General features: G+C 41.4%; 1 protein-coding gene across 1 annotated transcript in view; it reads right to left on the bottom strand.

Moving 5' to 3' along the window:
• The window catches only part of ENTREP1 (endosomal transmembrane epsin interactor 1), a 63,928-nt gene that overhangs the window by 17,061 nt on the left and 20,704 nt on the right, over positions 1 to 26,163 (bottom strand). Inside the window, exon 3 of the mRNA XM_077907680.1 lies at positions 7,652 to 7,762. Coding sequence (XP_077763806.1) covers positions 7,652 to 7,762 — 111 coding nt within the window. The remainder of the gene's footprint in view (positions 1 to 7,651; positions 7,763 to 26,163) is intronic.

Raw genomic sequence — 26,163 nt, forward strand, 5'->3', positions numbered from 1 at the left:
ATGTCTCTGAGAACCCCAGGGTGTACCTAGCAAACAGTAGCCCTAAACTATGCAGGCTTAAAGAGATTTCTCAGCTGACATCTCCAATGTGATTTGAAGTGATAACATTGGTGATGAGTAATCTTGTATTTGTACTGAAATGTTTTTGCAAACTTTTGGCCACTTTTCAGTTTCCCTTGAATCAAGGTATGAAAATAGGCAATACCTGGTCTTGGCTAATTAAGACCCATAATGTGGGAGCAGAGGTTCATTTTTATTTGCTCTGCCTCTTGAGCTATTGGAGTTGGCTATTCAAACTTTTGGCTAAAGAAAAAAAAACCATGCCTCTTTCATCCTTGTTAAATTAATTAGGCGGCTTTGACGTCACTAGTTGCAAAATTCTTCAGGAATCTTTTAAGAATAACTGAACATCTACAATGTTTGAGTTACTTAAGCAAAAAAGAGTCTTTTTTTCTTATTGAATTAAGATTTTTACCTTCTAACCAAACTTACCCTCTACCTACCCCCTAGTAACAAGCTTATGGTATTTTTCCAAATCTGGAGAAAACATAGTTCCTTGTAATAAAAGTTGATTAGGAAGCAAAGGGAAAAATTTCTACTAAAGAGGACACTTTTTTTTTTTTTGGTTTGGTTTTCTCTTTCTTTGGATGTGAAACTTACATACACACACACAAAAAAAATCACATACACAAGTCTTAAGCACACCATTTGCAGAATTTTAAGCAACGCATACCCCGTGCACCCCAAGCCCTTATGAACATACAGAACACAGTGTCACCACAGAAAAGTCCATCATGCCCTTCCCCATCAATCCCTGCCCCTACACCTCTTACAGGCAAATGCTGTTTTGATTTTTTTCCACATGGATTTGTTTTGCCACTTCCAAAACTCCATGGATCCTATAACATTTTGTACTCTGTGTCCCTAAACCACACTGAAAGGGATGCATTATGATATCAAACACCGATGCCTAGATTTTGATATTAATTCTGCCTCTGATACAAAGAATCACAACAACCAGAGTTACCTCGAGGGACTCCATCTCTATCCATTCATTTCCACTTGGTTTCTGTCCTTTCCTGGTTTGCCCACAGAGACCCTTATCTCAACAGTGTCCCCACACCTAGTTCCACAATCCAACCCCCAGACACATGCAAAAGCAAAAGGCTGTGTTTGACTTTTTCTTCCATCATCTCACATTTTTTTGAAGGTACATCCTGCTGCTAATATCTACACTAGATTTTTACCTTCTAAGGGGAAAACTACTGTGGCCATTCAGGCAGGATTTCTCTAGGCAGCGTCTGGGCAGGAGGGATCTTACTTCCTCTCGGGGATCACTGCCTTTCTCTTAGCCCCTCTTCCATTAATTACTAAGAGTCCTTACACCGGGCTAAATTCAGCCAGTGTTACTCCCAATGGGCTTCTTCCTTTAAAGTCCAGCTGAGAATGTAATAATAAGACAACTATTTAGTAGTTACAGATAAGCAGCCATAGAGTTGCTACAGTTGGCTCATGTACACAAGACCCTTGCCCTCCCAAACACCAACCATGCTCACTTTTCTCAACACCATGCAGCGCTGGTTTCTATTTCTTGTACCTAGGTAAGCTTCCAAACCTTACCTAATGATTCTGCTTCCCCCCAGGTAATACTCTGTGTCATCTTACAAGGTACTCCCCATCCCACTGGAGTCCACTCTTGGTCCAAGGCTTTCCATGGAGGGAAAAAACAGGCCTGTGTGGGCTGCACACACAGCAGCAGCATTGTTTATGCATAGACAGACTTCAATGTATATGGAACCCTTGGCTCTCCAGAACTTCTGGGGAAGGGGTGGGGGCGGGGGGCAGGGGAGGCCATGGTGAGCTGGTCCGGATGGAACAATTTTCCAGATGGGTGAAGGTTAATCTCTTTACACAAGGCTTTTGGAAAGTTTAATCATTATCCAAATAAAAATGAATATTTGGCTGAGCCCAGCTGACATAGCAGCCCTGAGGCTCTGTACAAAATGGTGCCAGGCAATGGGGCATTTTATATTTCTTGTTCTTTCTGCTCCTGACCCTTCACCTCCCTTCTTAATCCAGGCTCTGCCCCAATGTTTCTGCAAAGCTATTCCAACTTCTCTTCGATCTCTTTAACCATCCACAGACAACCCTGTACAAGGCTCTACATGAAAACCATCCACCCTTCAACCTTGATACTATTTCCTGACACCACTAGACCCTCCCCTCCCTCTCCTTATCACCACTATTGTGGTTCTCCACTCTGACTGCTCATTAGAATCTTCAAGGAAGGGATGCCTGGGTGGCTCAGTGGTGGAAGTCTGCCTTTGCTTCAGGGGGTATTCCCGGGGTCCTGGGATCGAGTCCCACGTCAGGCTCCCTGCAGGGAGTCTGCTTCTCACTCTGCCTCTCTCTCTATACCTCTCATTAATAAGTAAAATCCTTAAAAAAGAAAAAGAAACTTAAAGGAAGCTTTTTAAAAACAAGGACACCATCTCTGGCGACAAGGGAACTATAACGATGAGCTCTCACACTGGCCCCATCAGAATGACAAATGTCAGGGAGGAAAGGCTTGCTGCTGGGGGAGCATCACCAATACCAATGTAAGTTGAACCCTTTAATAAGGGAACTGGCCATATATTTTAAATTAAAAATACTTATTCCCCACCCACATTGGGAAACTGGTTAGCAGTTTCTTATAAAGTTAGACAGACATACATTTACCACATGACCGAGCAAACACCACACCCGCTTATTTACTCAAGAGAAATGATAATGGGCCCACAAGAAAAACCACAACTATACAAAAATGTTTACAAGGGTTCTGTTCATAATACCCCCGAACTGGAAACAATGGAAATGTCCATCAACAGGAGAGTGGATTAAACAGTGATATTTTTATGCAATGAAATACTGATGTGAAAAAAAAAAAAAGCAAGCAGCTGATACAACATAAAATTATACATGAATCTCAAAAATGTTATCCTGAGCAAAATAAGACAGAGACAAAAAGGTACATACCCTTTGACTCCATTTGGGTGAAATCCAAGGATGGGCAAAACTAATGGTCTAGATCTTGTTTGGGGTGTACACATGAGTGTATACATTTATCAGGATGAAGGTATACATTAGTCAAAACTCAGTGAACTGCACACTTAAGATCTGTGCATTTCATCGTAAATTTTACCACCATTTTTAAAAATGCTCAACCACTGAGCCACCCAGGTGCTCCCTGTTGCTCTTTCTTAACACTCCTTTACAAAGTTTTCTGATTTTGTCACCCCTTTGCTTAATAACCTTACATGATGGGATCCTAGGCTCACAGCCTTTTCTGGTTTTTAAGGTTCTCTGAAATTCCCCCTTGTCTTCCCCACTCCTGGAGGAAGCTCATGCTCCCTATCATTGCTTCAAAGCCTGCCTAGCATCACCCTACTTTTATACTTTTAACAACACCATCTCTCCCCCTAAATTCCCTATCCCTCATTCCTTGTTCCTCCAAGTGATAACAGTCCTGTACAGCTGCATTCAGAGATTATCTCCTTCAGAAAACAGTCCCTGAGCCCCCTGTGGAAAGATGATTTTCCACAATGTCCTCTACGTACATCTCTCAGGCATTTATCCTTTTTGTTTTTGGATCCCGGGGTCCTGGGATCAAGTCTTACATCAGGCTCCCCATGGGGAGCCTTTTCCTCTGCCTATGTCTCTGGCTCTGTCTCTCATGAATAAATAAATAACATCTTTAAAAAAAACACACATTCAAACACCAAAGGTTTGAATGTGTGTAATTTTTAAAAAATGAGACAAACAGAAGAAAAAATACACCTTCCCACCAGGAATGATCTCTGACCTGGGAGCTTCCTCCACCTAGGGAAAAGCGCCCTGGGAGATATGCAGGATGGTATGCGTGGCTACATGGTTTTCAGCGGTCCAAACCCAAACCACCCCAGATAATAAGGTAATGGAGAACTAACCTGTTCAAAACAAGAATGTTAGACCTGTAAGTAGGAAAAACAGTATGTAGGGCAATAGATATAAAAGTCCCACTTCTGGAAAATAAATCATGATTAGGTTCACCTCCTACACATTTATGTAAGATAATATAAGTGTGAACACATGGAGCTTGTTAGCATAGATTTGGGGTGACTGGCATGGTGGGGAGGGAATGAGGAAAGTTTCCCCTTCCCCAAAAACTTTCACTTGTCAAATAGCCTTCCTAATAAAAAATAGCAATTATGATATGGTCCCAGTGATGGAAATTATGTGTTTTTATCCATAAAGAGGTGCCCCAAAAATCTGTCAAATGGTTAACCATGCTTACCCAGAAGAGTGGATTTCAAATGATTTTTTTGTCTTGTCCTATACTTTTATGACTTGTTCAAAAATTTACAGTTTTATAATCAGAAACAATCATGGAGTTGGTTTTGTGGTGGGAAAAAAAAGATTTAATTAAAAATACACTTAAAAATATAAAAACATACGGACGTCTAGGCCCCCTCTCCAGGCCATTTGAGAATCTCTGGGACTCTCTGGGGCCCCAATTTGGGTGTTCTTGGCAAAGTTTCCCCAGGTGAGTCTAATAGACACCCAGGGTAGAGAACCATAGAATTTCTCAGAAAAGTCCATTAAAGATACCCTTGATCCATTGCAATCTGGCTTCTGCTTTTTCCAAAGCCACCAGGACTAATTCCCCATCACTGTGACCTGAGTCCTGTCCTGTCTTAGGCTCTACTACTCCCCTCATTTATTCATCATTCAAGGTATTTATTCAAATACCTACATTCCAGGTAACCTCTCCTTATCTTCCCCCAGATATAAGCTCTTCTTCTTGTGCATGACCCGAGCATTGTGTCTTACTCTGACGACCAAACCCAGTGGATCTACTTATGGTTGGGCACGTATTCATTCCATCCACAGACGTTACCGAAGCATCTGCTGTACTTATCTCGTTCCTCTTGCACGTGATAAACTTCCAGGTCCAGAAAGAGGTCTTACTTTGCCTTTCTACTCTCAGCAGCCTCTAATCAGTGTCTGGACATAGAGATACTACAATTTTGCCAAACCATCTTCCAATATACTGTGACTTTTCACTTCCAGCCTGTGCCTGTTCTCTTTGCCCCTTCTAGTTTGCTGTGTGATTAGTAACTGGAAAACCAAACTTGGTTCAACATTTCTTTTTCTGGGAACTCTGTATGTTAAGGGGTGGGAGGCAATGCAGGGGGCCATTAGGAACTTTCAAAATAACAGAGAAGCAGACACTGCCCTTGGGGGGATACCAGCTCAGAAGAACAGAGAAGATAGGTGTATGGAGGTCTCTAGCCCAAAAAACGAAAAGGATAAATGCCTGAGAGATGTACGTAGAGGACATTGTGGAAAATCATCTTTCCACAGGGGGCTCAGGGACTGTTTTCTGAAGGAGATAATCTCTGAATGCAGCTGTACAGGACTGTTATCACTTGGAGGAACAAGGAATGAGGGATAGGGAATTTAGGGGGAGAGATGGTGTTGTTAAAAGTATAAAAGTAGGGCGATGCCAGGCAGGCTTTGAAGCAATGATAGGGAGCATGAGCTTCCTCCAGGAGTGGGGAAGACAAGGGGGAATTTCAGAGAACCTTAAAAACCAGAAAAGGCTGTGAGCCTAGGATCCCATCATGTAAGGTTATTAAGCAAAGGGGTGACAAAATCAGAAAACTTTGTAAAGGAGTGTTAAGAAAGAGCAACAGGGAGCACCTGGGTGGCTCAGTGGTCGAGCATCTGCCTTTGGCTCAGGTCATGATCTCGGCTCCTGCAGGGAGCCTGCTTCTCCCTCTGCCTATGTCTCTCCCTCTCCCTCTCTGTGTCTCTTATGAATAAATAAATTTTTAAAATCTTAAGAAAAAGAAAAAGAAAGAAAGAAAGAAAGAAAGAAAGAAAGAAAGAAAGAAAGAAAGAAAGAAAGAAGAAAGAAAGAAAGAAAAGAAAAAGAAAGAGCAACAGGTTTGTGGTGAGTCCCTGAAGAATTCTCCTACTGGGGAAGGCCAGGGCTTAAAGCATTTTAAGAAATGCAGCACCACCTCCACTTGCACCCTCCTGCTTTCCAAGGGGTAACAATGCCTTGTCACCAAGTTCCAAATAGATAAGATTGACTACAACTTCTCAAGAGTCCATTTCTTTTGCTTTGTGCCACAGGGAGGTATTTGTCACTGAGAAGTCCTTTTATTTTATTTTTTTAAAAAGATTTTATTTATTCATTCATAGAAACACAGAGAGAGAGGCAGAGGGAGAAGCAGGCTCCATGCGAGGAGCCCGATGTGGGACTCGATCCCGGGACTCCAGGATCGCGCCCTGGGCCAAAGGCAGGCGCCAAACCGCCGAGCCACCCAGGGATCCCCAAGAAGTCCTTTTAGAAAGTTCAAAGATGGCCAGCAGTTGGGCGTACGCCCAAAAGAATGGAAAGCAAGGTCTTAAAGAGATATCTGCATGCCTATTTTTATGGCACTTCACCATATTCGTGGTTAAAAAAAATGTACAGTATATGTGTGCAATGGAATATTATTCAAGCCTTAAAAGGTTAAGAAATTCTGACACATGCTGCCGCATGTGGACATGTGGAAGGCATTAGGCTAAGTGAAATAAGCCAGTCACAAAAAGATACATGCTGGGGTGCCTGGGTGGCTCAGTCAGTTAAGCATCTGACTTTGGCTCAGGTCATGATCTCAGGGTCCTGGGATTGAGCCCCGCATTGGGCTCTCCCTCCCCAACTTGTGCATGTGCACGTTCTCTCTCTCTCTCTCTCTCTCTCTCTCTCTCTCTCAAATAAATACATAAAATCTTAAAAAAAAAATACATGCTGTAGGATTCCACTTATATCAGGCACCTGGAGTAGTTGCATTCTCAAGAGTCAGAGAAGAAGAAGAGTGGTTGCCAGAGGCAAGGCCCAGTGGGAAGGGCAGGGGAAGGGCCAGGAGGGTGGGGGAGTAAATATGTACAGAGTTTCAGTTTTGCAACAAGAAAAATGTTCTGGAGATTGGTTGCACAACAATGTGAATGTACTTCAGCTACTGAACTTAACTTAAAAACAGTGAAGATGGTACATTTTATGCTATATGCATTTTACCGTAATTAAAAACTAAAAGAAAAAATTGGGAGGTTATGCAGGCCCACAACCTCTTATCCACAGTTCTGAAGTCCAAAAAGCCCTGAAACCAAATTTTTATTACACCCTGCTGTCCTGGAGTCCAATGGAGTGCTACAGAGTAAAGAGTGGATGCATCAGGATTATCTTCTCAAAACCCGAAAGAGTCTGAAATGCTGAAACATAGCCGACCTCCAAAGGTTTCAGATAAAGGGCTGCTGACCTGTATTCTGACAATCTCCATTTCCCCTCTTGGGATGAGAACAGAGAGATATTGCTTGTGGACAACTGACCATTTCACTAACTAACGACCTGGTATCTCACTGCGGTTCTGGGGCTCTGCTCTCTGGCCTCTGTTTGGAAAAAATAACTGATGACCTGAGTAAAACAATTAGCAGGCAAGCCTTTGTTTTGTGTTCTCATTCCCGCTGACTGACTTCAGATTTCACTTTAGGGGGTTGCTGGGCACACGCTGGCACCTCCAGGAAAGCCATACAGGCCAGGGTGGGTGCAAGCACACAGTGGTGTTTTAGGATGACTTACCAGATCACACCTGGGCACGCTGGACACAAACTGGGCCCCCTGGCAGCCGAGGATAAATCCAGCTAGATTTAAGAGGACACACACCACGGATAGCAGCACGAAGAGGTTCATCTGAAGCAGCAGGAAAAGAGGCCATTAGAAAAGACAACAGCTAAATTCAGAGATAGTTTTGTCTGAGTTAAAAAATAATTCATATTCTCTTCCTAGCAGACACGCTTTTTTTTAAGAAGTCGGAACTATGTTTTAATGTATGAACTTTTTGTTCATGTTTTAGAATTTTTCAATTTTGTTGAGGAATACCACTGCCTCTCAAGTCTTACACTCAGTAATTTCAAGTTCCTAGTTCTTCCTCTCTTTGCATATAAAGAAGCTCTGACTCCCTCAGCTCTGATCTGTTCATTGCATTAAGCCATAGCCAATTCCTCCTTATGTCATCACTATTTATTCAGAGTTTTGCAGGATCAGTGGTAAGTAGGCAAATGGAGAATTTTAGCATGTACGTGGAACCCAGGAAAGTCAAAGTGCTCAGAGCCCTTACTGGCCAGAAGTCTCCATATACAAGTAAAAACAAAAGTAAGTCTTTTCTCAGTTCCAAACAGTGTAGGTGCTAAAAAATAAGTCCACAGTGATCTTAAATATACTTTCTCTAAAGTTAAATGCTCCAAATGTTACGCTAGATAATTCAGAATTGACAGAAATCAATCAGGGTGGTAGATTACTTACTGCAAATTAGAGACTACTGAGGCTTTTCCACTTGAGAACTATATTTATTATCAAAACCAAATCTTATTGCAAATATAAAAGATTGGAGCTAATGACGATCAACGTTAGAACTAAGCATCAGTTAGGGTAGCTAATGCCAGAGTTGGCTGTTAAGTGACTTCACATATGAATTCTAGTTTGGAAAGCTGATTCTTTGTTGCTGGTATTCCAAGAAGCTTGAAAGTGTCTCCTCTAAACCCATGTTATGAGTCAATATTTAATATCACATGATGCCCCTTTTCCTAAAAGGAATTCTTTCTGCCTCTCCAGGAGTAATCTGGCTTCTGCTTCTCTCCTTATTTTGTTAATCTGTAAAAGGACCATGCACTCTGTCATCAAATGTTGGAGGAAATGCTGGCATCAGCTGCTGTGTTACTGTTTCTCATGATTTCTCAGTGTCTATAGGGCTTGACTGGAACAGCATGGAGCACAGCCCTCTCATGCACTATGTCAGTCATTATCACGCCAAAGCTTTGGAAAACGAGGATGTAAAGTTGGCCAAGGACAAAACATGATCTTCTCACCTGGGCTGGCAGTTGCTACTCAAAGAGACCCAATACATCTGGAATTTTCACACCCAGCAACACAATTATTGTTACTATGGGGAAGTCTAACTTTCCTTCAAAAATTATCTTTTCAGGGCAGCCCCGGTGGCGCAGCGGTTTGGCGCAGCCTGCAGTCCAGGGTGTGATCCTGGAGACCCGGGATCAAGTGCCACATCGGGCTCCTTGCAGGGAGCCTGCTTCTCCCTCTGCCTGTGTCTCTGCCTCTCTCTCTCTCTCTCTCTCTCTCTGTCTCTCATGAATAAATAAATAAAATCTTTTTAAAAAAATTATCTTTTCATGCACTATCAGATGGCTTTAAAAAAAAAGTTTGGTTATAATCCTTATGTCCACTAGCACATCAAAATCTTCCTAACTATGGGGTAGCTGGGTGGCTCAGCCAGTCGAGTGCAACTCTTGGTTTTGGCTCAGGTCATGATCTCAGGGTCTTGAGATAGAGCCCTACATAGGGCTTGGTGCTCAGCTCAGAATCTTCTGGTCATTCTCCCTCTGCTCCCCCACTCACTCAATCTCTCTCAAATAAGTAAATAACATCTTTTTAAATAAATAAATAAATATTCATAACTAAAAAATTAGCAGCATCAGATATAGAATGAGTGAGGGTTCATTACTTCCAGCACTGGTCCCCAAATCTCTTTATCAAAATCTTGAATCCAGGGCAGCCCGGGTGGCTCAGCGGTTTAGCGCCGCCTTCAGCCCAGGGTGTGATCCTGGATACCTGGGATCAAGTCCCACATCAGGCTCCCAGCATGGAGCCTGCTTCTCCCTCTGTGTGTGTCTCTGACTCTCTCTCTCTTTCAAGAATAAATAAATAAAATATTTTTTTAAAAAATAAAAATAAAAAATAAAATCTTGAATCCAGCTCATCAAATAACACTGATAGGAAAACCAACAGACGAGCCACAGACTGGGAGAAAATACTTCATGTATATATTAAACAAAGAAGCTTTATCCAGGATATAAATAACTTTTTAATTCAATAATAAAAAAAAAAACAGCAACACAAAAAAATGGGCAAAAGACTTGAACAGGAAGATACAGGAATGGTCAACAAGCACAGGAAAAGTCATTCAACATCATTAGTCATCACGAATGCAGTTAAAACCACAGTAAGGGGATCCCTGGGTGGCTCAGCAGTTTAGCACCTGCCTTTCTACCCAGGGCGTGATCCTGGAGGTCCAGGATCAAGTCCCGCATCAGGCTCCCTGCATGGAGCCTGCTTCTCCCTCTGCCTGTGTCTCTCTGCCTCTCTATCTCTCTCTGTGTGTCTCTCATGAATAAATAAAATCTTAAAAAAAAAACCACAGTAAGATACCACTTCACATTAACTAGAAGAGTTAAAATTAGAATGACAAAAGCAAGTGTTGGTAAGGATAAGGAGCACATGGACAAACACATTGCTTATCTGAGGATAAAATGGTGTTGCCATTTCTTAAAAACTAAATATAAATCTCCCATGCCAAAGAATTCCAAATACAGTTGGCCCTTGTACAATGCAGGGCTGAGGGGTGCCAACCCCCAACCCCTGCACACAGTGCAAAATCAGAGTATGACTTCTGACTGCCGATAAACTTAACTATTCATAGCCTATTATTGACCAGAGCCTTGCTGATAATATAAACAGTCGATTAACACATATTTTGCATGTTATATGTATTATATGCTGTATTCTTACAATAAAGCAAGCTAGAGAAAAGAACATGTTACTAAGAAAATCAGAAGGAAGAGAAGACATATTTACAATATTGTACTATATTTATCAGGAAAAAAATCTGCATGTAAGTGGAGCCATGAAGTTCAAACCCCTGTTGTTCAAAGGTCAACTGTGATTTATGAAGATAGTCCACCTCGACTCCCTACTCCTTAAGTATGGGCTGCACAAAGTGAGTTCCTTCCAAGGAACACAATATGGAAAGGCGAAAGGGAGCAATCTTCCAGCGGAGAAACCTGACAAATATGACATCAACCAGGTGACCAAAGTTAACATTGCTGGTAAGTCATGTGGATGGCATGTACCCTTGATACAATGTGCTGAAAATGGCATTTTACCTCCGGTTCTTCCTCTGCCAAACCGATGATAACCTCAGTCTAATCATAAGAAAAACATCAGACAATCCAACTGAGGTCCATGCTACAAAATACCTGACAAGTACTCTTCAAAACGGTCAAGGTCATCAAAAACAAGGGAAGTCTGAAAACTGTCACAGCCAAGTGGAGCCTAAGGAGACATGACAAGCAAATAATGTGGTAATGTGATATACTAAGCTGGGATAATGGACAGAAAAAGAACATTAGATATAAACTAAGGAAATCTAGAGGTGCCTGGGTGGCTAAGTCAGTGAAGCATCTGCCTTCGGCTCAGGTCATGATCCCATGGTCCTGGGATCGAGCCCCAAGTCTCCCTGCTCATTGGGGAGCCTGCTTCTCTCTCTCCCTCTGCCCCCTTGCTTATGCTCCCTTGCACTTTTAAAATAAATAAATAAAATTTAAAAAAAAACTAAGGAAATCCAAAGAGTATGTATTTTAGCTGATAATAACGTCTCAATGTTGGTTCATTAGTTGTGACAAATGTATCATGTCAAAGATGGGGAAACTGAGTATGCTGTATACAGGACCTCTCTGTGTTATCTTTGAAAAACTTCTGTAAGTCTAAAACTATTCTATAATAAAGTATTTAAAAGTTTTCTATTAATATATTTATATTATGTATATATAAATCTATTTATACAAATATTAATATATTTGTATTAATATGTTGATAATTAAATCTATTTAAAAACTGCAAAAAAATCTGAATACATGCCTACCTTACAATCTGCAGTTCCACTCCTAGGAAAAGACCCAGGGAAATAAGTGCAATTGCCCACAAAAAGACAGAAAAGAATGTTTATAGCAGCTTTATCAGACCAAAAGTGAAAATAACTCAAGGGTCCAAAAGCAGAATAATAAGTAAGTATATTGTGGTATTTTCAAACAGTGGAATAACTTCCAGGAACAAAAAGGAACACACTACTGATAACAACACTAAGAGGTTCAAAGACATTGAGTGAAGTAAACCAAGTACTAGATGATTCCACTTACATGAAGTTCAAGAATAGACAAAATAATCATGGTGATAGAAATCAGAAGAGCGGTGCCTGTTTGGTGGGGGGAGGGGACTGACTGAGGAGAAAGAAGAGAATTTTCTGAAATGACAGAAATGTTCCATATCTTGTTTTGGACAGTGGCTACATTGGGTATATCCAACTCTCAAAACTTGGCTAACTGAACACTTATTATTAGGGATTTATATAAATTATATTTATTATATTAAAAAGAAAGCGAGAAAGACAATTCTGAATCCACCTGCCAAGACGGGAGTGTGAGATCATACAATGAATGAGGCTACTTCTCAAATGTCAGAATAACAAACAATCTAAGAGACTGCTCCAAAGATTCACTGCCTGGTAGACTCAGCTTCTCTCTCCTGCACTGGATGAGCTGCCAAGGAGAAATCAAAGTCAGATCACCAGCACACCAAACCCAGAATGAGGACCTGGGTCAAGGCACATAGGCCATGTACAAGATCACTATGCACTGTCCTCCAAACGTATTCCTGCATGTGGCTTTTCTATTACTATCATTAAATATCAGACCAAACTTACTGGCTATTTGGTCATCTGAATTACTCTAGTGTAGACCACAGCAGCATGTATCAGGCATGGGGGCTATTAGAATACCAAGCATGTGTCTTTCAGAGGTTGGATCAGGTTCAAGGGTATACAATATTGGAGTTATAAGGGACCCACTTAGGATTTACAGGGACTTTCAGGATAGACCTCTCTGGTTTTAACCTAGTTATAATCATATAACCTCCAAGACCCAAATTTCCATCCCAGTCATCACAAGAGGGTATCCCTACCCCCAACAGGAGGCAGTAAAACATCAGCTACTAAGGAAGAAACATCATAGTCGCAAAGTGCTCAACTATATCTAAGAAGGGGAAGAATTTCTTACAGTTCTTATGTGCTTTTAAAAAAAATCATTGCATGGGGATCCCTGGGTGGCTCAGCGGGTAGCACCTGCCTTTGGCCCAGGGCATGATCCTAGAGTCCGGGGATCGAGTCCCATGTCGGGCTCCCTGAATGGAACCTGCTTCTCCCTCTGCCTGTGTGTCTCTGCCTCTCTCTCTCTCTCCCTCTCTGTGTCTCTCATGAATAAATAAATAAAATCTTTAAAAAAAAAAAAAAAAGAAAAAAGTGATTGCAGGTGATCTGAGTTTCTCTTTGTGGCAACCACCTGAATTTGGAATCAAGACACCTAGTTCAAAATCAGGCTTTCCCACTTGTTCGCTGTGATATTTTAAGCAACCTCTGCAAGACTCACTTTTCTCATCAGCTAAACAGGTCCACATACCTACCTCACAAGAATAATAAGAAAATCACACAAAATGATGTAAATAAAAATTCTCTGCATGCTGCAAAATGCTATGCAATCGGTTTTATTAATAATAATAGGCACTTCCTCTTTGGGGGAGAAGCTTGTTATTACAAAATGAATTTCATGAAACGAATATCACTAGGTCTGGGACCAGCATTCTGGTCTTAAAGCTTTTAATGCACCTGAATTAACATCTTTATAAATTTCTTCCACATATTTGACCTTTAAGCTTAGTTCCTATTGTTCTCAACTCAAATTCATTACCACCTGCTCAGCAGAGTGAACGCCATGGGTTTCAGTTCCTAAATTCTGTCGAGGCCAACTCATCATTGGGATTTACCATCAGGACATAGAAATGCCCAGAGTCAAGGCAGAGATGTCTTTCTAGAACTTGCATTTTAGACATGAAAGACAGTGGGACCCAAAAAGTGGAGAGCTTGCCCTCTGTGACTGGCACCCTGTGGCTCTGAAGCATAAGATGCAAAATCCAAGATCCAAAGAGCCGGTCCTCTCACAGGGACTGACAACATGAGTGACGCTTTTTATGCTTTTGGTTTTACTGTTACTAACTTGAGCCAGGAGTACTTTATGATACTTACATACCAGGTAGCTTGATGCAAAGGTATTATATTTTTTATTTTGGTCTTTGGAATTCACCTCCACTTTGATCTCTTGCAGTTGTGCCCCCAGTTCATTCCAGGTCTCAATTAAATGATCCAATAAAACACTGTTTGGGGAACCTGAGGTCACCCAGAAGAAGCATCACTTTCAATTTGCTTGTTTCTGCCTGCTAAAAATTCCTCATAATCCCCATCACATAATATCATTAAATAATTATGCCTATCACAGCTTGGTATTGTTGACTGTCTTATTTGGTACAAGATTTCAATTCCCTAAATAGGTTGACCTTTCCCTACTGTCTAAGGACTTGTATTTTGCTGCTTCTTCCCTACTGCTCCAAACTCAAGATGCAGCTGAAACTCACCCAGCCATGTTTAAATAAATAAATAGTTCCAGAGATCATGTGAAGGTTGCATTGTTTAAAAATGAGGAGGTTTAATATGGTGGAGAGAACATAAGCATTTAGTGCTACCAATTCATTAAAATGGCCCTGAAGAAACAAACAAATAAATAAAATGGCCCTAAAGGAAAAGTCTTAAACATTTTTAAAATTTATTTGTTTATATTTATTCATGAGAGACACAGAGAGGCAGAGACACAGGCAGAGGGAGAAGCAGGCTCCCTGTGGGAAGCCTGATGTAGGACTTGTTCCCAGGACCCCAGGATCATGACCTGAGCTGAAGGCAGATGCTCAACCACTGAGCCACCCATGTGCCCCTGAAAGAAAAGTTATAAAGGCAGAAATCCATAAGACAGAAAGAAAAGGAAAACACCATCAGAATTTTAAAAGCTGGAAAACTAATGGGCCAGTGTGAATTGAACTCAGGGGTCTCTGAGAAAAGAGATTCCTACAACAGCAGTGAGGAAAGCCAAAACCACAGGATTCGCTCCTCAGACTCTCCAAATGTTCAGAAATGGGCAGCAGTGAAAGTGAGGCTAGAAACTGCACTGGCTTGGAGTCTAAGAAGCAGTTAGAAATCGGTACAACCACTATGAAAAAAGTATTGGTGTTTACTATTTCTAATAAAATTCAACATCTACGGCCCTATGACTCAGCAATTCACTTTTAGGTGAATTTAGGTGCAAGACAATTAATGCATGTGTCCATAGAAAGACATGTACAGGCATGTCAGAGCACTGGTTCATGACAGCCTCAAACTGGAAACAACCCAAATACCCAAGAATAGGAGAACGGATGAACAAATCATAAGCTCATAAAGGGAATAACACTCAGTGCTGTGGTCTGAATGTCTGTGTCCCCCACAAAATACATATGTTGAGACCCTAACTCCAAGATGTTGGTATTGGGAGAGGGCACCTCAGAGGGGTGATTAGGTCTTGAGGGTGGAGCCTCATGCATGGGATAAGTGAATCTGTGTGTGTGTGTGTGTGTACCCATGCATTCACATGCAGGTGTGCATTTCCATTTAAACAACAAAAGCTCACCAAATTCTTCATGAAGAGAAACTTCTCAAAAATTTCCAATTTAAAAAATATTATCAGTTCAGAATTCTTTCCCTTCACGCTTTTATTCATCTTTCTTTCCCTTTTTTTTTTTTTTTTTTTTTTTTTTTTAGTGAGAGGGAGTGGGAAAGGAGCAGAGGGACAGGGAAAAGAGACAGAGAATCTTAGGCAGGCTCTGCGCCCACTGTGGAGCCCAATGTGGGGCTCAATCTCACAACCCTGAGATCATGACCTGAGCTGAAATCAAGAGTCAGAAACTTAACCAACTAAGCCACCCAGGCACCCCTTTTTATTCATCTTTTAATTTCCCAAGAAAATACCACTGGTGGTCATTTAAATGCTGTCTTCTCCCCCGCCTCTGCTCCCCATATACAGCCTTTTGATACTGCTTGAGATAAATGAAGCCAAAATACACTTTTCTCCAGTGGGGCACAAAATCTGAACCAAAGACACAAAGACATAGATGGTCTTAAATTATCCTGAATGAGTGGATAGAGGAATCCATCCATCAATCTATAAGCAAAGGAAAGAAAGCCAATTCTTTATGATAAATACTACATGGAGGTATCATGCATTCTTACTAATATTCTAGAACATATACAGAATAGATTTTGAAAGGCAAACACTGGCTTTACTATCACTGCTTGCATGAAAATGGCTACCACCACTGTTCCTCATGGAAACTACCACTTTCTAGGGAAAGAAAATGGAAAGGGTTGGGATTCCTATCCCATTATTTCAAAGGAAGTACGAGTGTAGGTGGTAAGTGGGTAGAAGAACAAAGCACCCAGTCCTTAGAATTTATGTTATGTTTTCCCATTGAAACAAGAACACTGTGTGATCAAGCTGGGAATCTAACCAATATTTTAACATTTATGTCCTCAGAGACAAGGAGTCCGAGCTCCAAACCACTGATTAGTCACTGGTTAATAAGACAAATGTCATACAACCTTTGACAGTTAATGTAACTGGTTAGTTAGCTCTTAACATTTACCATTTTAATTCAATTTGCAGAAGCATTTTAATACAAAGATGTAGAATCATGAGCAAAGCTATCTGAGCACCACATACTTATGCTGGAAAAAAAAATGAAGACACCAAAGTAAAATGTTCCCTGAACTAAGTTAGCAAAATGAATTTTAAGATTGACCACCCAGCACCAGGGCAACCAACAAAACATAACAAATCACAGCTCAAAGCCCAGACTCTGGCTGCTTTAAACTATCTCAGGAGCTCATACACTCACTGGCTTGGTTTGTCTGTGTGCCTTTAATCCTTGGATCCTAAAAGAACCTACTCCAAGGCTTCACTTCCTTGACACCCTTTAAACTCCTTCCAGAAGTTTGGCAGATATATTGCCAACATCCAGACTGGTTCCCTTTGCCAACAAGCCAAACACAGGCCCGTTGCTCTGAATGGAACCAGCCGTCTCCCTTTCCTTTCAAAGATATTTAAGTATCAGATCTATTCAGGTTATTGCTGTCCCCAGATTCTCTTTTTATAACGTGTTTAAAATATAATAACGTTTATCTCCAGTTCCTTTTTCAATAGGTGCAAAAGGCTTCTTCCTATCCCCACCAGAGTGAGACAAATTGTCATCAGTTTGTTTGGAACCCAGCCTTGAGGTGAGCTAAAAGCACTTACGACCGAGAGTTGCTAATTCCTGAAATGTAATGTGCAAATCATTCCTGAAATGATTTGAAAATGAACAAATCTCAAGAGTACTTCCGGGGCTCCTTGCTCATGAAAAAGAAATCCTGCCTTGCTGTGGGGTCCTTTCCCCTGTTCCCTGGCAGATCCCCCAGTCTCCATCACCCCTCATTGCTAGAAAAGTGGCTTTTCTCACGACCTGAGCAATCAGGCAGAGCAGGAGAGGGGGTGCCCTCAGTGAGCATGGGGCTCCGTTATTCCCCGATGTAACTTAGCTCTATCACCCTAAATGGGCGTGTCCTCATCAGGAATGGGGTAAGGACCAGGAGGAAAACACCCTAATGAGAGTCTCAAGAGAAATAATCGAGAGGATGACGTGGCATGTGAGCCTGGCTATTCAAACAAGGTGAAAGGAGCAGAAATGAGGTTTGCTGCAGCCCTTGGGAATACGGTGGTAGAAATAAATGTGGATTTGAAGATACTAACAGCCACAGGAAGGTGTAAACAAAGTTGCAGATCTGTGATTCTTGAGCCTCCACTTTTCTTACTCCTTTATTCTTTTCTCCTTTCCTCTGTGCTTCTCTAGTTTTGGTTCTTTCCCTGCTTCTAGTTGCTTCTCCACTGCTGTTAGCTTCTCAAGGATCAGCATGTTGGAGAATCAGATCTCTTGACTCCCTGGCAATGGAGATGTCAGCTCTTGAGAAGCTATGTAGAGTCAACAGTCTCCACAGATGGCCACCACCAAGTTTGCCTTCTGTACCTGCAGGCTGTTTCTCACATCAAGCGGTGGAGTTCAAAACACACTAGGGAATATTATCCAGCCTTAAAAAGGAAGGAAGTACTGGCACAAGCTACAAAGTGAATGAGTCTTGGAAACACTATACTAAGTGAGATAAGCCAGATATTGCATTATTCCAACTACAAGAGGTACCTACAGTAGACAAAATCATAAGTACAATGGTGATTACTAGGGAGATGAGGAGTTACAGTTGAATGAGTAGAGAGTTTCTGTTTGAGATGATGAACAAGTTCTGGAAATGGATAGTAGTGATGGTTGCACAGCATTGTGAAGGTACTCAATGTCACTGTACACTGTACACTTTTAAAGAGTCAAAATGGGGGATGCCTGGGTGGCTCAGCGGTTGAGCGTCTGCCTTTGGCTCAGGGCGTGATCCTGGAGATTTGGGATCATATCCCACATCGGGCTCCCTGCATGGAGCCTGCTTCTCCCTCTGCCTGCATCTCTGCCTCTCTCTCTGTGTCTCTCATGAATAAATAAAATCTTTTTTTAAAAAGTCAAAATGGCAGATTTTAAAATATGTACATTTTACCCCAACTTTTAAGAATTGCAAAAGAAAAAAAGGTGAAATCCAATTCCCAATTTCCCTCCTCTTTTCTTTTCTTTTCTTTTTTTTTCTTTTTAAGATTTTATTTATTTATTCACGAGAGACACAGAGAAAAAGAAGAGAAATAGAGGGAGAGTAGAATCCTCACAGGGACCCCAATGCAGGACTAGATCCCTGGACCCAGGATCACCAACCCCAAACTGAAGGCAGATGCTCAACCATTGAGCTACCCAGGCGCCCCACCCTCCCCTTTACTCTAAGCTGGCTTTAGGAACTCATGTGATCAATAGAATGCAATGGACATCCAAGGGTGGATCTTAGGAAGCCTGATGCCCCCTTTTCCCCCCAGGCCCTTGGAACATTCTTCTCAGACACTCTGCATCACAGAACCCAGCCACCATGCTGGGCAGCTATTATGTGGGGAGGCCACATAGTCATGCTCTGGTCAACAGCCCTTGCTGGGCTACTAGCTGTGTCATTTATAAATACATTCCAAAATATTTGATGTGTGAGGACTGTTATTTATTTCAACACAATCTGATGGCAGGAGAAAGAGAAGAGAATGGTCAGGGGTTTAGATAAAACAAGTCTGAACATGTGTCAGGGATTTTGGTAGCTGGGCCATGAGTATGAGAGGAGCTGTTGTATTTCTCTCCAGTTAGGGGCATATTTGAAATCTTCCATGTCAAAAGAAAGATGAAGAGAAAGTGGACAAAAGGAAATGGGGAGGGGGAGAAGGAAAAGGAGAAGGAGGAGGAAAGGAAGAAATAAACCAAGTGGACTCGTGTCTCCACAAAGTCAATCCCTGGAAAAAAAATGTGGGGGGGGGGGCGGGGGGGGGATGTGGCAGGAAGAATGTTCTGGAACAGAAAAGACTAAAGAGACAGAAGAATCTAATTATATGACTGAACCTTCATTAGGTCCTGGATTAAAAAAAAAAAAAAGAGCTAGTCTATACAGGCATACTTTTTGATAACACATCAAACTGTGCATTTACACATATGGAAATATTCACAGATCATACTCATTAAAAGCTTTTGATTAAGAAGTTATGCAACATTTTGGAGTAACTGGGGAAATGTTAACATGGGCTGAATATTGCATGGCATTAGGAAATTACCAATAACTAAAAAAAAAAGGAAATTACAATAACTTTCTTAGTTGTGATAATGTTATTATTCTGAGGTAGAAGAATGCCTTATTTTTAGGAAATGCCTCATGAAGTATATAGACGTGAAGTACCAGAAGCCTAAGACTTTGAAAAAATGAAGAAACAAGAAGGCAAAAATTCAAGAGGTCCAACATCTGTCTACTAGATGTTCTAGGAAGAAGGAGCAAATGGAGGGAAGGAAATAATCAAAGAAACAATAAAGAAAAGTGCTCAGTGTTGAAGAAAGACACATCTTCTAATTAAAAGACCTCAAAGCCCAGCAGCCCCGGTGGCGCAGCAGTTTAGCACCGCCTGCAGCCTGGGGTTTGATCCTGGGGACCCTGGATCGAGTCCCACATCGGGCTCCCTGCATGGAGTCTACTTCTACCTCTGCCTGTGCCTCTGCCCCTCTCTCTCTCTCTCTGTGTCTCTAGGAATAAATAAATAAAATCTTTTTTAAAAAATAATAAAAAAAAGACCTCAAAACCTCAAGAAGTAAAAGTACTCCAAAAGGGTGAAGAAAAAGAAGACTCACGCCTTGACACATCCTCATGTAATTTCAAAAGACCATCAGAAAAATTATCTGAAACTTGGAAAAAGCAAAGGAGATTATTGGTATTCCAATTATCTGCTTATTTAATTGGCTATTTTTTTAATTGGCTATTTTTTTAAAAGATTTTATTTATTTGTTTAACAGAGAGAGAGAGAGAGAGAGAGCACCAGAGAACACAAGCAGGAGGAACAGACGGAGAAGGAGAAGCAAGATCTCTGCTCAGCAGGGATCCCAGGACCCTGGGATCATGACTTGAGCCAAAGGCAGACACTTAACAGACTGAACCACCCAGGCACCACTTAATTGGCTATTTTACAACTCTGTAGAGGCACCATTTAAGTTGTAGATTTTCTTTTCAGAAGAGATGAAAATAAATTCTGTCCAATGGAACAAGAAACCCTTAAAGTTACCACTCTGGGCCTGCTATACATCCACCAGTTTTGTATCCATCACAGCAGTCCCCTCTTTATATTACCTACAAATATTTACCTTCTCAAATGTTCTTTGAAGCAGTTTTCCCTCATTAATGACACATGTTCACTTTAAGTTTTCCCAGGAGTCATGATTTTTATCTTCTTGAAAATTAAGTTTTATCAATACCCAGGTACAGAAAAGATCTTGAAAGCTTCTAGATATGAAAAAAAAAAAAAAGAGGCTGCTTACTAAGGAACAAGAATTAGTCAGCATCAAGCTTCATATCAGTGACAGAAGTCATCAAGGAATGCTTTCTAATTCTGGATAGAAAACTTGTTGAACCTAGAATTCTCTATCCAGACAAACTATCCTTCAAATGGGAGGGCAAAACAAAGACACATCAAGATATTCAAACCCTAAGAGAGCTCCCCGCTTCCCTCACATCATTTCTGAAAAGTTTTATTCAATCATGTTTCTGGCAAAATAAAAAAGGGATTCAAGGAAAAAGAATGCATGAGGCATGAGGTCTAAGAAACAATGGCTGTAATCCAAGAATACAAAGAAAAGAAATTTTCACATGACATCTGTGCAGCAGGCCTGGAACATGATTATGTCCAAACTAGAACAGGAAGTCAGTAGTCCTCCATATGTCCAAAGGAGAAAGTGGAAAAACTAGCAGAGAGTGTAATTTAAGAAGCCAGATGAAGAAACCTCATACTTAGACTCAACTGATTTTTAGCAAGTATTCTGAGACAATCAGTGAGGAAGGAAGTCTTTTTAATAAATGATGTTGGGACAAATGGATACCCACATGCAAAAGAATGCACTTGGACTGCTGCCTCACAGCTTATGCAAAAATTTACTCAAAATGGACCACAGACCCAAGAATAAGCTAAAACAAGAAAACTCTTGCAAGAAATATATAAATAAAGCTTTATAATCGTGGGTTAGATCAGCCTTCTTAAATACTACTGTTTAGCAACATAAGAAAAAATGGATAAACTGGACAACATCACAATGAAAAACTTTTGGGCCTCAAAGGACACCATAAAAAAGTAAATTGCTAATCATATATCTGATAAGAGACTTGCAGTAAAAAGAAAACCCAATGGGAAAATGTGCAAGGAGTCTAAATAGACCTTTCTCCAAAGAAGACATGCAAATGGCCAAGAAGCATATGAAAAGATTCTCAGTATCAAATCAAAAACACATTGAGAGACCACATCACACCCATAAAGTTGGCTCTCATCAAAAAGGCATACAATAGTAAGTGTTGGCAAAGATGTGGAGAAACTGGAACCAGGACACACTGCAGACAGAAATGGAAAGTAACACAGCCGCTTGAGAAAACAGTTCCTCAAAATGTTCAACACAGAGATACCATATGACTCAGCCATTCTTTAAAAAAAAAAAAAAAAAAAAAAAAAAAAAAAGATTTATTTATTTATTCATTCAGAGAGAGCGAAGAGAGAGGCAGAGACAGGCAGAGGGAGAAGCAGGCTCCAATGCAGTAAGCCCGATGTGGGACTCGATCCTGGGTCTCCAGGATCACACCCCGGGCTGCAAGCGGCGCTAAACCGCTGCGCCACCGGGGCTGCCTGACTCAGCCATTCTATCCTAGGTGTATCGGCAAGAGAAATGAAAACAAGTCCACAAAAACTCTGTACACTAATGTTCACAGCAGCATTATTCATGATAGCCAGAAAGTGGCCATGTCCATCATCACCTGATGAATAAATAAAATGTAATACGTCCATCATCGGAATAGTACCCAATAATTCAAAAAAGGAAAAAAGTACTATTACATTCTCTAACATGGATAACCCTTAAAAATACTATACTAAAAAATATGCTAAGTGAAAGAAGCCAGTTACAAAAGATCACGTATTACATGATTTCTTTTATTTGAAATACCCAGAATAGGCAAATTTATGGAGGCAGACAGTTCATTAGTGGTTTCCCAGGGTTGGGGGTATTGGAAGGAAATGAGAGGGACTTTTTAAAGATTTATTTACTTATTTTGAGAGAGAGAGAGAACACACACACACGGTGAGTGGGGAGGGGCAGAGGGAGAGAAAGAATCTTGAGCAGACTCCACACTGAGCATGAACCCCAATGCAGGGCTTGATCTCTTGACCCTGAGATCATGATCTGAGCTGAAATCAAGAGTCAGATGCTTCACCGACTAAGCCACCCAGGCACCTTGGAAATGGAAGGGACTTCTACTAGTATTGAGTTTCTTTTTGGGGCGATGAAAATGTCCTACAATTGGTGGTGAAGATGTCTGTGCCTATCTGTGAACATGTAACAACTACTGAGCTGTACACTTAACATGGGTGAATGTCATAGTACATCAAATACAGTTCAATAAAACTGTTTTAAAAAAGAAGAAGGGATCCCTGGGTGGCTCAGTGTTTTAGTGCCTGGGTTCGGCCCAGAGCATGATCCTGGAGTCCTGGAATTGAGTCCCATGTAGGGCTCCCTGCATGGAGCCTGCTTCTCCCTCTGCCTGTGTCTCTGCCACTCTCTCTCTCTCATGAATAAATAAATAAAATATTAAAAAGAGAAGAAGAAGAGGAAGAAGAGGAAGAAGAAGAAGAAGAAGAAGAAGAAGAAGAAGAAGAAGAAGAAGAAGAAGAAGAGGAGGAGGAGGAAGAAGAGGAGGAGGAGGAGGGAGGAGGAGGAGAAGAAGGAGGAGGAGGAGGAGGAGGAGGAGGAGGAGGATAGCAGCTAGATCATCTCTGAGATTAGATGCCTTCTTTGTCAGAAGAACAAAGAAAAGAGCCATTTATAAACTCCAGAAGGGCCCCTAGGTGGCTCAGTGGTTGAGAGTCTCCCTTTGGCTCAGGTCGTGATCCTGGGATCTTGGGATCGAGTTCCACATTGGGCTCTGCATGGGGAGCCTGCTTCTCCCTCTGCCTGTGTCTCTGCCTTTCTCTGTGTGTGCCTCTCATGAATAAATAATCAAAAGAAAGAAAAGAAGAAAAGAAAAGAAAAGAAAAGAAAAGAAAAGAAAAGAAAAGAAAAGAAAAGAAAAGAGAAGAAAGAAAGAGAAGAAAGAAAGAAAGAAAGAGAAAGAAACTCCAGAAATAACATAAACCTATCCATCAATGTCATGGTCTGAAACTGAAGTGAACTGAAACGAGGTATGGTACCTAGCAAATGACACGATCAGAAAGAATAACTAACGGATGTGACTTGGTTGCTCAAGACTGTCCTCTTTTGAGGGACATGGGGTTATACCTCCTTTCCTCTAGACTCCATCACTCATGGTGCTACCAAAAATAATTTTTGGTGCTACCAAAAATAATGTCGCCAATCCCTTGAGCAAGCAGGACTCATGAAGGCCAACAGAAACCCACTTTGCTTTCTCCCTCAACGTTGCTGAAGCCCACCCACTTTGTATGGTTGGTTTGTGCTGATGCTCAGATAAATTCGGGGCCAGGCCCACAACCTCTCTGGTCAATATGAGGTGCAAAAATCCTCCGCCACTGTAAGTTACAAAAAGTCTCCTTTCCATAATTAGAATATCTGGACCTGGGTCCTAGTCAAAACTTGGAGCTTCATTTTTAAATTCAAGCTTCTGTCCCTCTTATGAGATGGATCACTATAGGGGAGGAGCAAGCTTGCAGGGGAAAGACAAGGGGTGGCTGCCATCTTCTCTGCTTCCATGCTTTTCGTGTGCACTTCTCCTCCTGAGGCCTGCCAGCCACAGCTCTGTCATTTTGGAGAGGAGGGAATCACAGGGAGACCGGGCCATGTGGTAAAGAAGGTAAGAGCAGTGAGCACGCCTGGGTTGCTGAGCGGTTGAGCGTCTGCCTTTGGCTCAGGGTCTGATCCCAGGGTCCTGGGATCAAGTCCCTCGTCAGGATCTCAAGAAGGAGCCTGCTTCTCCCACTGCCTGTGTCTCTGCCTCTCTCTCTGTGTTTCTCATGAATAAATTAACGAATTTTTTTTAAAAAAGAAGGTAAGAGCAGCCACAGTTCACTTGACTCTTCCTGTCTGCTTTCAGCCGGTGTTCACAGACAACTTTCTCCCAAATGATGTTCTGAAGCAGGACTGCTGAGCCTACTATTCTCTACTCTTAAAGCATCCAGAAGAACAGGCCCAGCCTCTCCCCACTTGGCCTTGGACTAGGAAAGCGCAACAGTACTTTCCCAACAGTAGTTTTTAACTCTGAGGCCAGAAGGCACTTCAACGAGCCCTTTAAAATTCCCCAGGCAAGTGCCTGACACCAGTCCCAGTTAACCAAGGGTTCTCCAAATGCTTATCTTTTAGCACTCACTCCTTTCCCCATGCGGAGGTGGACTCAAAATGCCACAGCAATTCAGTAACTTTCTCCAAAACATTTGTCTCTTTAATCCCTAATCTTTTTATAGGCCAGGGGATAGAGGTCGGGTAAGGGTTGCAAAATGGTTTTCACCCAAAAGCTTTACAAGTCCTGCTTCAATACTCTAACACTGGACGGGGGGAGCTGTTGGCATTAACTCTCCTGTACTGCAGCCCTAAGTGGATCTGAAAATAAAGAATCCAAAGATGCCTGGGTGGCTCAGTCGGTGAAGCGAAGCATCTGACTTCGGCTCAGGTCATGATCTCAGGGTCGTGGATCAAGCCCAGCCCAGCCCCAAGTGGAGCTCAGCTCCCGGCTCAGCAGGGAGTCTGCTTATCCCTCTGCTTCTGCCCCAAACCCCTCTCAAAAAGGGTTTTTTTAAATCTTTAAAAATTAAAAAAATTTTAAAAATAAAGAATGCAATTCTCATACCCTATTACAATCACATTCATATAATGAAAATACTGTAAATGCTATTGTTAGCTTTCACTACTTTAGAAACAATTTACGAATGAAATTTCAGTGGTATAATATAGTTTAAGAGCAAGATGTAAATGTTAAAACACTGAGAATATAAAAGAATAGTTCTATCACCAGAAGGCAGACAGAGGGAAAAAGTAGATTTAAGGGCTAATTTCTTCATCTTATTTTTTTTAAAGATTTTATTTATTTATTTATTTATTTATTTATTTATTTATTTATTTATAGAGACAGAAACAAGAGAGAGAGAGGCAGAGACACAGGCAGAGGGAGAAGCAGGCACCATACTGAGAGCCCGACGTGGGACTCGATCCAGGGTCTCCAGGATCACGCCCTGGGCTGCAGGCGGCGCTAAACCGCTGCGCCACCAGGGCTGCCCTAATCTCTTCATTTTATAAAAAAGAATCAAAAAGATACTATCCAAAGTTGATGAACTGAGAAACAGAAGTTTATGAAATTATTTAAAATTATAGTCATTGAGAAGAGAAACATTGAGAAGAGAAATAAAAATAATTTCAAAAAAAATAGAAGATAAATAGGACACAATGTTATGAATCTCTCATCTTTAGGATGGAGATAAACACCAGGGCACTAAAATCAAAGTTTAAAATGGCTAATGGTGGGATCCCTGGGTGGCTCATCAGTTTAGCGCCTGACTTCAGCCCAGGGTATGGTCCTGGGGTCCCCGGATCGAGTCCCACATCGGGCTCCCTGCATGGAGCCTGCTTCTCCCTTTGCTTGTATCTCTGCCTGCGTCTCT

This window comes from Canis aureus, chromosome 1, assembly GCF_053574225.1.
Source record: "Canis aureus isolate CA01 chromosome 1, VMU_Caureus_v.1.0, whole genome shotgun sequence".
Lineage (NCBI taxonomy): Eukaryota > Metazoa > Chordata > Mammalia > Carnivora > Canidae > Canis > Canis aureus.